This window comes from Balaenoptera acutorostrata, chromosome 1 (genome assembly GCF_949987535.1).
Source record: "Balaenoptera acutorostrata chromosome 1, mBalAcu1.1, whole genome shotgun sequence".
Classification (NCBI taxonomy): Eukaryota; Metazoa; Chordata; class Mammalia; order Artiodactyla; family Balaenopteridae; genus Balaenoptera; species Balaenoptera acutorostrata.
The window spans coordinates 165385291-165399151 of NC_080064.1; the positions used below are offsets into that span (position 1 = coordinate 165385291).

Genomic DNA, 13861 nt, shown 5'->3' on the forward strand with positions numbered 1-13861 from the left:
ACCCTTTCCAAAGTAAACCAAGTGGAATATGCCCTAGAATTTTTCCAAATGTAATGTATCCTGTCCAATACTACACTTCATGGAAATCACTGCACCCTCCCTCCAGGCATGTTTGCTAGTGAAACAAAGAAATGAGCTTCAACCGGAGCTTTTGTTCCACCAAAAACTCCTCTCCAGGGCCTGTATCTAGCACTGCATGTGGCCTAGTGTGGGTTCAGGGATATTAAGTCCACCCTTGAGGAATGTAGAGTCTACCTGACCAGACAGACCTAGACAGTAGAAATGAAGCAGCGTCAGAGACTCAGACTGGAGAAAAGGAAGAACTTTTTGAGAGTGAGGATTATTAAACAAAGGATGGAACTCCAAGGAGGAAAAACCCCATCTCAGGAGGAATGTGGGAACGGAGGGGCGCAGCGAGTGTATTACAAGCCTTAAAGGGATCCATTTGGGCGTGTCTAAACTCACTTTATTCCCGTTCAATCTGCCAACCATAGTTACCCAAGGCATAGTTCCAGGCAGCTCAAACCTGCCTCACGCTAACATTTTAACTTCCTGTAGTCTCCGAAGAACTTCAGGTTGGGCCACACATTCTCATCCGAGAGGCACAGGGAGATGTCAGGACTTGCCTCCCATCTCACAAGTCTGGTTCTGTGTGTGTGTGTGTGTGTGTGTGTGTTGATGCGGTGTGTGTGTGTGTGTGTGTGTGTGGAGATGTGGTGTGCAGTATTAAAGTGAGGGCAAGGCATGAGGACTAGAACGTCTCCCAACCAGGCCGGTGGCAGGAGGGAATCTATTACACATGTGAGTCTGATAATTCAACCAACAAAAGGGCCCCTTTACTGGGCGGCTTCCAGCAGCAGAGGCAGAAGTTCCTAAAAGCAGCCAGAGGTTTTTTATGGTGCCCACAAACTGGTACGTTACCTTGCAGACCCTCTGACCCACAAGGGCCCACCCTCATGCCTCCTATGCCTCACTCCCCCCAGGACCAGAGTCCCTGTAAACTAAATTCTCAAGGGGCCCCAAATCCAGTCAGCTCGGAAGCCTGGCTTTCCCATCCTCCCACTCCCTCCACCCACACGGCTGAGGTCACCCCAGCCCAGCCTCTTTTGCAACTTTCCCAAGTTTGTGCATGAGAGGGAGAGGAGGAAAACTCAGAAGGAAGTGGCTTAGCCTCAACAAACTCTTTTTTACTCCCAAAGCCTTTTTCCTCTGACCCGGCTGAGACTGCTGCTCTAAGAGGAGACCCCCGACTCAGAGAGAACCCCCGCCTGCCGTCAGAGGCTGAAAGGGCCCTGCAAGCTTTTCTCGGTTCCTGTCTATTCCAGCAGCCCCAGAGGTATTTGGGTTTCGGGGTGCGGGGAGGAGTGGAGGCAAGGGAGGCTTAGAATCTGTCAGCTGCAGCCCAAAGAACACCCACGCCTGAGTAACTCCCAGGGGGTGGCAGCGAGCCAAGGCAGAAAGGACTCCCTGCCCAGCCAGGGGAGTTGGGGCCCGGCTCGGGGCTCTGCACGGCCCGCTGTCAGCAGCGAAGCGATGCAGCTGCCGGCACAGTCAGAGAAGGGCCAGCCAGAGACCGGAGCCCTTCAGCAGGACCGTGTCCTGCCAGCACCCAGAGTCTCCTCGCCACTTTGACAGGGCACCTTCTGGGACGGAACCGTGTCAACCCAAGGGTCTCATCGGGGAAGGGGGAACCCCTGGAGTAGGAAAGTGTCCCTCTTGTTCTAAACTGTAAATACGCCTCTCAGCACAGCTCTGTGGTGCTTGGGAAGCCAATGAACAGCGTTGGACAGGCCCGGATTTTAGTCTCAGCTTGTCACAAACTAGTTGTTCCTGACTCTGAAATCCACTGGGCTATGATGGCATTTTGTTAACTGCAAAATGTCCTATAGTTGCTAGCATTGTATATTAATAAAAATAATTTCTTTAACTTACAGATCAATCCCCCACCACAGGTCACATGGAGATAGTAACTTACCTATATCCTCAGACCTACATAGTGCGTGGTAGGCATGTAGTACATGTGCTGGATGGATGGATAGATTGATGGACGGATGGACAGATGAATGGATGGATGGATGGATGGACAGAAAGATGGATGGATGGATGGATGGATGGATGGGAATGGATGGACGGATAGATAGATGACTATTTATTGAAGACTCAGTATTCCCAGCATGGGTCAGACTCTTTGGAGGGATACTGAGAGGTGTGAGGCACTGTCCTGCCCTCTGGGCACTGACAGTCTACTTGGGGAAATAGAACTAATACCCCCAAAGAACTTAAAGAACAGGAGTGCTGAGCCTCCTGAAACCAGGGCTGTGGGTACACTTCCCGGAGAGAGCAGGTCTAAACCTGCTATGACTTGGGTGGGTGAGGCAGACTTGTAAGCCTTCCTGAGAGGCAATAAAGACTTATGCTCCCCGATAGCCTCTTTTCAAATGCAAACTTACTTCAAGATTGTAAATCCCATTTATGTTTTAGGGTGGATACATTTGTCATTTTCCAAGGCGTGGGAGCACAGAGGGGAGGCTGTGACGTGGGGTAAGATGATATGAGGAGGGGGAGGCTTTGCCTGCTTCAGGAATCTCAGCTGCCCCTGCTCACTGCCTCTCATCCCTCCTCCCTGTCAGCAGAAATGACACCTCACCCAACACCTCTTTTAGGCTGAAGCTTGTGTCTGGGTCCCGGCTGGGGCCAGGAGGGTAGAGAGAGAAGCAAAGTGGGAAGGTAAAAGCAGAGCAGGTCCAAGAGTTCTTAGAAGACTGACTTTAAAAAAAATGTGTTGCATGGGGTGGGGGCACTGGGGAGGCATCAACTCCATCTTTCTCACTCCCTGGGCACTGAGCTACACTGAGCTTTGGCAGATGGGCAAGGCTAGGGCTTAGAAGTCCTGCCAGGCAAGATGGGGAGAACAGTTAGCCACATGCAGTGGAGAACAGTCCCCGGCAGACTCTGCTCTGTTCGGACCTGAGCTGGCTGAAGGGGGGCCCTGCATTGCAAACCTGCTTTTCACTGTTATTTAACAGTGGAAGGTGATGACTCAGTCTGGCCTCTAGGAGGATGCACTGGTTTAAAGTATCTGAGTCAGCTGAGTGGGAGGAAGGAGGCTTAAAAGGACAGACATTGCCAAAGCCCAGCCAAGGGCAGAGCCCAAAGGATACAAGAAGGACCTTCAGCCACAGTCTGAAATCTGCACGTGGTTCCCTGGTGAGCCCATCCAGTGTCTACCCTCAAGCCACCCTCCACTGCCAGTGATGTAGTCCTGGTCACCCTCTTGCTGCTAGTTATCCTGGGACCAACGACCAGGCTGTTTTATATTATTTTATTTTTCAAACAAAAGGGCTCACGTATTTACTACTGAACCAACCTGCTAGTGCAGAAGCATAGAGACAAAGAGAAAAATCATTTTTCCCAATAGAACATGTCCTGCTGTCCAGACGGTGGCGATGTTTTCAGCTACATATGGTAAGATGCCAGTGACCTTGATACAGCATCGATATGTGGGCCATCTCGTGTGTGATTCCTTACAGACCCAGCTTGGCTCTTCTCCAATGTCTCCTCTTGGAGTTGTACCTGATTTTGTGACCAGTTTTCATGCAAATCCGTTGGGAGAGTGGGACAATTCTGCTTTTGTTTCCTGGCCAGGAATTGCTTGATCCTGAATGTCTTGTGAGAAGGCATGGCAAGGAACAGAGTCAACCACACACACCAAGGTGGTGGAGAAGGGAAGAGAGAGACAGGCTATTATAAAGAGCAGTCTCAGCAAATCCCTGCCCTTCTGGCAGGTGTAGGGGAATCTGCATTATAGCAGGCTTTGAGGGCTCATGCAGAGGAAGGACTAGGGCAGTGGTGAGTGAAGGGGGCTCAGAGTAAAGGCTGAGGTGAGTTATAAGAATCTGGAGAAGAAAAGACTCAAGTAAAACTCCAAGACTTTAAATCTCAGGAGGGCTGGCATGTAGCAGAGGAACTGAGCATTCTTTCTGTGGTTTCCAGGAGAAACCCACCCCTAGTGGAGGCAAGTTCTGTGGGGCAAGTCTGGCCATCTTTCCATGAATATGGTGCAGGTGGCTCAAGCACTGGGTAGGAGGTTAGACTAGATGAACTTTGGGGTCCTTCTGTAGTGAACTGGAGAATGATCCACACTGGTAGCTTGAAATCAGCCATGGTGGGAGTATTTACACCACTGAAAGTGGCAGGCACTACAAATCAGGTATCTTGCCCCCTACCGTGTTTAACCGTTTAACCAGGTCTTTCCAATTTGCTCTAAGAACATGACACATGCCACACTGCAGAATCAGCCACAGCCATGAGCGATGTCTATTTTACCCACAAGGGAACAGACTCACCAAGGTTAAGAAACTCTCCCAAGGTCACAAATATATGGAGGTGGGATGAAAACTCTGACTCCAAAACTCATGATCACTCCGGAGTCCCAGGAGGCCTCTCTCTCCTGCCCCAGACACAAAAGTGACTTGTCCTGTCAGGAAGTCACACTCAGATGACTTTGGGCTGCCATCCTTCCACCTGCTCTTTATAAAGAAATGTTGTCTTTATTTGATATATATATATATTTTTAGACGTAGTGAGGAATTCCAGGAATTTAAGCCAGGAAACTGGACTTCATGTCACATACACTGAAAAGTCCTCACCAGGCTTTTTTCATTTTTTTAATTTTTTAAATATTTATTTATTTATTTATTTATTTTTGGCTATGTTGGGTCTTTGTTGCTGCGCGCGGGCTTTCTCTAGTTGCGGGGAGTGGGGGCTACTCTTCGTTGCGGTGTGCGGGCTTCTCATTGTGGTGACCTCTCTTGTTGCGGAGCACGGGCTCTGGGTGCGTGGGCTTCAGTAGTTGTGGCTCACGGGCTTAGTTGCTCCACAGCATGTGGGATCTTCCTGGACCAGGAATCAAACCCATGTCCCCTGCATTGGCAGGCGGATTCTTAACCACTGCACCACCAAGGAAGCCCTATTTGATATTTTAATTACAATAACAACTTAGACTTGTGTAACAAATTTTAACACAAGACATATATAAAATAAAACAATAGCTCCTTGCCTCTAATCTACCTTTCCCCATCTCCTATTAATCATTTAGTATGTATCTATCCATAGCTTTCTATGTACTGCAGGACAAGCATAAATATAATATTAAACATATAGTCACACACATAGGGTTGTTTTTATACAATTGGGATCATACTATACAAAATGTTCAGTGATTTTTTTTTTCACTTAAATTGTCATATTTTTCCACTTCATTACTTCACTCATTTAAAAACTGCCTAGTATTCGAGTATGTATGGATCATAATTTATGCCAAGGGTCTTTTATTGATGGACATTTAGGTTACAATGTTCTTCAGCAATTATCTTTGTAAAAATGCATGTTTGAGCATATGTGTATTTCGGTTGGATAGACTTCTAGAATTAGAATCTAGGGTGTATGCATATTAAATTTTGATAATGTCAAACTGCTCTCCAAAAGAGACGGTGCCAATTCATAGTCTATCAGCAATAAACAAGAGTTTTCCCCCACCCGCTTGTCAACACTAAATATTATCATCAATCTTTTTAATTTTTGCCACTCTGGTGGGTTAAAAAGTGGTATTTTTTAACTTTGCATGGCCTTAAAAATTAGTAAGTTTAAGTATCTCCCAAAGCTTACTACTTATCATTTATAAGATCTCTACTGGTTACTTATTCGTATTCTTTGCCCGCTTTTATGTTCTGTGTTGTCTTTGATTGTCTGTAGAGTGCTTTACACATAGTGGATATTGATCCTCTGTTATACACATACACTTTCCACCTACCCTGCCCTCAACCCCAGCTTTCCCTTCATATGCACACCAGCTCTGCTGCACCATGTCAAACCCAAACCATCCAGCCCCCCAGACTCTCCGACAGGGGCACCAAGTGGCAGGGTGTGTGATCCTCATTCTAGTTTCACAGAAGGCAGTAAGTAGGACCTAGCAGCTAAGAGTGTGATCTCTGGAGTCAGGCCTGTCTGTATTCAAGTCCCAGTTCTGCCACTTACAGACCATGCTTTTAGAGATGAACTACATACTTAACTTCTCTAAACACCTGTTTCTTCAGTGGTAGAACAGAGATAAGAGTAGTATCAATCCCACAAGATATTTCTGTGTGCTAACATTTCTTGAACCCTTAATTTCTGCCATAAATGCATTATAATAATGTACTATGTGTGTTAAATGTAGTATAATAATGTATTCATTTATTAACCTCACGATGATATGTTTATTTGCATATTCACAAAGTGCTCTACAACACCACCAGGCGAGTAAACCTTAGCTTATAGTGTGAGCGTTGACAACTCCGCATGGCAACGTGTGAATCTGCTCCCCTCTGCCTCAAGATGCTCTTTTGACCCCTGTGGTTAGTCCACACACGACAGCTCCTGTTCAGCAGCCCATTCCCTTGGCTTCCACTGTGGCTCTTGTCACTTTGGCTGCCCTTCTCTCGATCCCCTACAGCTCTACCAAGGTTTTGTTGGGGTTCACCAAACCTGAGCCCAGCGCCCTAGATCCTGTGCACACAGATTCTACCGATTCAAACTCAGGACGTCAGCGGGCAACATGGCACAGAGCAGCCTTCTCTGGCCTTTGATTCACACATTAGCTCTTCCATATACTACCTGTGGGGCCTTAGATGAGTTATGAGTGACTTGGCTTCTCTGAGCCCCCATTGTACTCATCTCATAGCTCATGATTTCCTAAGCTCTACAGAGCAGCCCCTGCAGGTGCTCAACCAATGCTGGTTCCCTTCCCACTTCCCCTGCCTCTCTTTTGTTCTGACCCCCTTTCGGGCACTCTGTTGGCTTTTGAGGCCAAGTTAGCGGGTTGTACCAAAGCCTTTAGGAAAGAGCTCACCCTTGCTCCCCTTCCCGAGTGGTAACTGATGCTTAGAGACACATGCCTTTCAGAAGCTTCTGAGTCACTTCTCCCTTGGCTGGTTTCCTTGTAGGCGGTGACACCCATTACAAAATACCAGCCCCTGTTAATACTTTGAATTCTCTTCCTCTGCCTGTCTGAAGTGTGGGAAATGTTTGACGAATGAATAAATGAATGACAGAATCCTTGGTCTGTATTCATGACCCATCTTAATCTTGCTTCCTTTCTAGGCTTTTCTCTCTCCACACCCTTCACCTCACCCTTCCCTGAAGCAAACCATCCACCTTCTCCACTCCCCTGTTCACAGAGCTTTGATATTTCATTTCCTCCTGGGAATATCACTCCCAACTACATGTGTCATTTCCTCAGGGCCCAGTTGGATTGGCAGCTTCTCCCCCAGCCCTGAATTCTCACAGCAGTTTCTCGGGGCCTCTGTCGGGGCACTTTACATTTTCTCTCTGCTGTAATCACTCACCCCTTTCCCTTCTCCCCTGATGACTCCCTGGAGTGGGCTCCTATTTGCTTTGTCTTTTGCTCCTCCCAGTGTCCAGTGCAAGGCTCTCGTGGCCCAGTGAGTTACACTCCAGCAGATAAAGCATTTGTCAACCAGAAGGGGCCTTGGGTCTTTGGGGCCCAGATGGCTCATCCTCTAGTTGGAAAGCCAAGACTCAAAGAGGGGAAGTAACTGGCCCAAGGTCACACAGTGGCAAAGTGAGAACTAGAACCCAAACCTCAGGACATCCAGTTGAGAGCTTTTTCCCAGTACCAGGCAAGTTCAAGCTGGCCAACTTTTGCTACCTCAACCAGGCAGAGTCAGATCAGTGTTAACTCAATACCTCTACTGCATCCAACGTCAGAATACCCAGGAGTTGGGAATAGTATATATGTGTGTGCACGTAAGGGTAGAACCAAAGAGCCAGTTAAGCATAATTCCCTTGGACAGTTTTGCTTTATCTTGTTAATAATCACAATATATATACATATATAATTTATATATATAAAACATACATACAAGTATTTTTCTCTTATAGGAACAATACATGTTTGACATGTTTGTTGTTAAAAAAAAATTGGAACATACTAAAAAGTATAGAGAACAAAGTTAAAATCATAGTTTCCTACCACCCAGAATTAACGACTTACGTTTTTTATATATTTCTTTCTAGATCTTTTTCCATGCAAGTAGGAATTCATTTCAGTACTTGGGGGGGCGGTATGGTATGTACAGTTTAGTGTCTTCTGTTTTTCATTTAGATCCTATGGCATAAGCATTTTCCCACGTTATTATAATATGCTCACAAACTCCATTTTAATGACTGCTTAAGAGTTCATCGTGTGCCATGATTTTTTTTAACCACTTCTTTATTGTTGGGTGTTTATAAATGACGCTGGGAAAGAACATTCTTGAACAAGAGTCTTTGCCTGCGTTTCAGATTATTTTTTTAGGACAAATTCCTAGAAGTGGAGGGCAGGGACATTTTTAAGGCTCTCAATACTTGCTGCCAAGCAGCTTTCCAGAAACGTGTACCAGTTACACCCCCACCAGCTGCATTAGAGAAGAGCCTTTTGATTCTGCCAATGCAGCAACACCTCGGGCTGAAGGAAGGCCACTCTTCCATCCAAAGCCTCTCAGCGGTCCTAACAATGGACCCCTTGTCCCACCCCCATCTCCTCTTCCCGCACTGCCCTGCATCCCTGGCTCCAGGCTTGGAACAGAGGCTGTCTGCGAGGCCTCTGTTCAGTCCAGTCCAGCCTTGGTGCCCTGCGGGGTCGGTAGAGCTGAAACGTAAGAGGTGTGCCTGTCCTAGGATGGGGTGGGGCCACCATCCTTCCAGCCTCAGGGAGACCCCCAGGGGAAGTGAGGAGGTGGGTGTGTAAGGGTTGCTGAGTCATCCGCCTCACTTGGAGAACAACCCCATCCGAGCCCAGGGCAGAGTTCTGCACATGACGAGGGGAAAGTAGACACCAGCCCCAGTGACAATGGCCACAGGGTTACTCTGGCCAGCATGTAGATGACTTCTGTTTCCCTACAGGCTCTGAAGCCCCTCCATGAATCCTCGGAAGAAGGTGGACCTCAAGCTCATCATCATCGGAGCCCTGGGGTAAGCCAAGTTCAGCTGGGGGTCTGGGGGTTGGGAAGAAGCCCCTACCCAAGAACAGTGAGACATCCTATATTTGCTCCCACCTTGCATGGGTCCCTTTCTGATTCAGAGTGGCACCAGGGAGGGCATTCCACCCCAGGGAAGAGAGCTGAGATGGGAGAAAGAGACTGGGAGTCAGGCTACCTGGTTTCTGACCCCGGCTCTGCAGTTAACTCTGCAGTAACTAGGTATGTGAATTAGGCAAGCCATTTAGCATCTCTCTGCCCTCCTACCTCCTGCCACATACAGCAAAGACCTGACCATTTTGCTGTGAGGCACTCGGCTCTCTGCAAACTTCTCTGCTCACTTTGGTCCCTGCTTCTAGTGTCCATTCCCTAGTATTAGCAAGCTACTCAAACTGCAAATGTTAGAAATTCAAAATCTCAGAGAGAGACAGTGGTGAGAGGGTCATGGTAAGATGTTGAGAAAGGTATGGATATGTGTGTGAGTGTGTGTGTGTGTTTGTAGTGTGTCCACATGTGTCTGGGTTTTTTTCCTTAGTGTTGGAAAGACTTCCCTCCTCCACCGATTCGTGCACAAGACATTTTACGAGGACTATCAGACCACACTGGGAGCCAGCATCCTCTCCAAGATTATCATACTGGATGACATAACTTTGAAGCTACAGGTGAGCCGCCCTCTCATCCCCTCTTCAACATACACACCTGAATATCACCCCACATTCCCTGGACGGCCACTCACACAGCAATGTGCACCAGGAGCTAGAAGAGTCTAGAGCATAGATCAGTAAACTTTAATTCATGGGCCAAATCTGGTCCACCATTTGCTTTTGAAAATAAAGTTTTATTGGAACACAGCCCTGCCCGTTTGTTTACTCACGGTCTTATGGCTGCTTTCACAGTACAACAGCAGAATTGAGTAGTGGCAACAGACGGTATATAGTCTGCAAAGCTTGTTATTTACTATATGTCCCTTTATGGAAAAATTTACTGATCCCTGATCTAGAAGGGAGAGCACCAATCCAGAATTAAGAGGCCCCCTAAGGCTCAGGTTCCCTGGAAAAATTGCCAAGTGGACTTGGGCAAGTCACTCCCAAGGTCCAAATCTATCAGGTGGAAGAACAATGCCTGTCCTGATGCCCCAGGTGGAAAATGAGGACTCAGATGTGAAAGTACTCTTGGGATGTTAAATATTAGTGCAGAGATTCTGTAGTGTACATGGGTGACAGGGTGTGTGATGCCTGTGTGTGAAAGGACCTCATGCACCTGTGCCAGGGTTATCTGCCCCCTACCCAGAAAAGGAAGCTTTGACATGATGTGACCTGTTTGGGCCTACCTTCAGCCACTCATCACAGCCCCATGGAGCCTCTGTTCTTCCCCTCCAGATCTGGGACACAGGAGGACAGGAGCGATTCCGCTCCATGGTGTCTACATTCTACAAAGGCTCTGATGGCTGCGTCCTGGCTTTTGATGTCACTGACGTGGAGACCTTTGAAGCCCTGGAAACCTGGAGGGGTGATGTTCTAGCCAAAACCATTCCAATGGAGCAGTCCTACCCCATGGTGGTGCTGGGGAACAAGATCGATCTGGCAGACCGGCAGGTACCGCTGACTCATTCATCCATTCATTCACCAAACATGTGAGGACTGGCTATATGCCAGGCACTGAGTTAAGTCCCACACATACAGAGTTGAATCAGGCATAGTCCTTACCTTAAGAATTTTACAGTCTAGTAATGGATGCAGATAATTTAAAAACAATTATGATACAATAAGATAAATCATAAGCAATCATAGAGATACACCTTGGATATTTGGGGACCATAGTGAAAGGGCATCTATCTACTCAAGCCCAGAGTATAGAAAGGGCTTCCTATAAGGAAGTGGGTTCCAGGCTGAAGAGACAGCAAGAACAAAGGTAAGAAATAGCATGATGTGAGCAATTTTGAAGGCAATTTTGTCTAGAGACAGGGAATGGAAGAATGAAGGCACCAGAAGTAGGCAGGTGGGATTTGAATTAACCTGTAGAACAGTATTTCTACCCAGGGTCAGATAGGGGGTCTGCAGTTATGAATTCTTGAAACTACAAATTTTCTGGGAAAGTAGTAATACAGTATTTATTTCTTATTAGCTTAAGCATATTCTATATCATCTGGCCAACCACTTGACAAATGATCTGCTTGCTCCATGGCTGCAGTGACCACACTTATGTAGGTGTTTACCATGGCAGTGGCATTGAGTAGAGCTCTGTTCATCGTTGCCTACTAATGAGAAGAGAATAAAAGTAGACAATTTATAAAAGATGCTCTTGTGCCAAACAAAGCCCAAAGGACACCAAAAAGAGTGTCTGAAAAAGTTGTCTTAGTATTTCAAATAGAGAAAATAAATGGGGTTCATATTTGAACCACATTTTCACAAGTGTTCAAATGGAGAAAAGTGATAGGAGAACTGAGGCATCACTTGGAATGATGGATGGGTGGGTGGATGAATGGATGGTGGTGCTTCCAACTAAGCTATTACCTCCATAAAGAAGAGCCTCTTGTTCAGAGAGAGAGATGAGTTTGGTTCTGACATGCTGAGTTGGAGGAGCTTGGAGAACAACTAATTGGGGATGACCAGTAGGCTTTAGAACGCATAAGAATGAAACTTCAAAGGAGAAGTCTGTGCTGGAAATAGAAATCTAGAAGTCATCAATTCTATGGTAACTTCAGGTTGCAAATTTAGTGTCAATTCTCTAATTACAAATATCCAATCTCAAATAAGAATCAAAGTCCTAAGTTCATTCACAGCCAAGGGGTCTCTCTTTTTCCCACTGGGGCCAGCTGCAAGTGAGAACACTGTGGTCTAGGAGGGGCATCTCATTGCCAACTTTATGTGTCTACACTTCCTCCCCTTCTCAGGATAATTTTGGTTTCAGAGCCCATCAGGAATGAAGCAAAAAGAGGGATAAGAGGTCAGGAGAAGCGAAAAGATCCTTATTTGACTGGTACTGTCTTAAGATAGTTTGTGCTCTCCCGGTCCGGTATTTCAAGCTGTCTCTTGGTGGATTACTCTTTTGGGTCCTAAGAAGCCTCCACTGGGAACATTTAACTGTACCTCCCCTGACAAGGGTCTTGCATATTCTTCCTCAACTCCTAATTTAGGAGCTTAAGAGCCATCCTCCACTCCATGGGGTCCCCTCCTCCTGCAGACACTCTTCCTGATGGGGTTTACAACAGCTCCAGGCTGCCTAGCTCTCTGTGGAGCCCACCTCCTCTCTTTCATAAGACACACCGTGCATTCTGGCTCCATTGTAGGGCCAAGGGTAATTCATTCTCAGTGCAGTCTGTCCTCTCTCTGCCCTGTTGCCTTTTGCCTTAAATCCCTCAGATGCAATCAGATACCAATCCACTGTAGCCACCAAACTCCAGGGGTCATATGTTAACCTTTCCAAGTGGCCTCCTTGAAACCCTCTTTTGTCCAGAGGTGAGGCCTTACATGGTCTCCCTCTTAGGAGGGGTGTACCCCCCCAAAAAATCCTTTCTAACCCTCCTTTTCAATCCTTTTATATCCATGCCAGGGGTGTTAGAGTCGTCTAGCAGATTCTTGGTCATGAACCTTTGGAAATGTGCACAGTCCCAGGGGTGGTCTGTCTCCCAACCAACTTGATACCTGGCATCAATCACACTGTAGTGTCTCTGCCAAAACTTCCATTTCACATCTTGCTTCATATACCTGCAAGTCGTGGGGTGGGCAGTCGAGGGAGTTCAAGACTGAGAGTGCGACGTTTCCTCAGTGAAATAAGAGGCACCATCTTCTGCTGAGAGAGAGGAGGAAGGGAGCCCAGGAGGAATCTCAAGAATCATGGTGAAGCTGTGCCAGTTACTCTGCAGAGAAACAGGTGAAGGAGCTAGTCAAGGACAAAGACCAGAACTGATGGGTGACACCAAGGGCTCAGGGAGACCAGGAGTTTGAAGTGGAGTCTATGTTGTGTTTTTCTTCAACAATGGTACATGGGGTAAAAGCCAGGGACCTGATGGAAGGTTTTTCCAGACAAGAGTAGCTGAAGAACAGAGCTGCAAGGGCACTCGCTGAGAACCCATGGAGGAAAGAGGAGAGACAAGAAGAGGCTGAAGAGCCAGGAGGCTGTCAGAGGTTGAGGAACAGGGCAGAAGGAGGGAGGGGAAAGGAGACCAGACAATGGAGGCCCTGGGTCTGGGCCTGGGAAGGAGAGGCTGAGTGGAGAGAAGGTGAAGACGGCTGCAGGGGAAGGAAGTGTGAGGCTCTCGTGAGCGTTGGGGGCTGCGTGCAGAGGAAGTTTCACGAGATTGCAAGTGTTCAGTGAATCAGGGGGTACCTGGCAGGATGGGAGGCATAAGTGATGACTCAGAGGGGTAGAGGGGGTCCAATCCCAGCTGCAGGATGATGAGCTTTGTTCTGCAGAGAGAGGAAGAATAAAAGTTTGAAAGAAGTAGCAAAGACCCAGGCAAGCCCAACCAGGTCTCTGGGGTCTGTACTGAGTAGGGTGTGGAAATAACCCGCACTGGAGAGGGTGACAAGGGAAGGGCTTGAAGGAAGGCAGAGCAGGAGGAACAGAGGTGAAGAAGTGCTCGCAGCCATGAGATGAGCACAGGGAAGTGGAGAGGAGGAACTGGAAGTGGGGAGAACAGAGGGACTTCAATCCAGAGACCCAGGATCGTGGAGCCGGAGGTGAGGCTGGGAAGCGGCTGCCCGCAAACGGCACAGACCCAGCAGGGGATGCCGCCAGTCGTTGAGAGGCACACCCTGGGCTTGGAGAGCCAGTCTGGAGACAGTCCCCGCTCGCACAGGCTTGAGTGGATAAGAGCTGAGGGCCACCGGAAGGAGCACCTT

General features: G+C 47.5%; 1 protein-coding gene and 1 pseudogene across 13 annotated transcripts in view; one reads left to right on the forward strand and one right to left on the reverse strand.

Annotated features, from left to right (window-relative positions):
- The first annotated feature begins 1086 nt into the window (after positions 1–1086).
- The window catches only part of LOC103016856 (ras-related protein Rab-7b-like), an 85211-nt gene continuing 72436 nt past the window's right edge, over positions 1087–13861 (forward strand). For 7 of the 13 annotated variants that reach the window (XM_057545315.1, XM_057545320.1, XM_057545324.1 and 4 more), the window contains exons 1-4: positions 1106–1336; positions 8944–9012; positions 9553–9679; positions 10397–10612. In XM_057545315.1, coding sequence (XP_057401298.1) covers positions 8960–9012; positions 9553–9679; positions 10397–10612 — 396 coding nt within the window. In that variant the 5' untranslated portion in view covers positions 1106–1336; positions 8944–8959. Of the gene's footprint in view, positions 1337–2481; positions 2542–8943; positions 9013–9552; positions 9680–10396; positions 10613–13861 lie in introns of all 13 variants that reach the window. The other 6 variants (XM_057545329.1, XM_057545326.1, XM_057545286.1 and 3 more) reach the window with 5 other exon arrangements.
- On the reverse strand, positions 3525–3681 carry LOC103004631 (60S ribosomal protein L39-like; annotated as a pseudogene).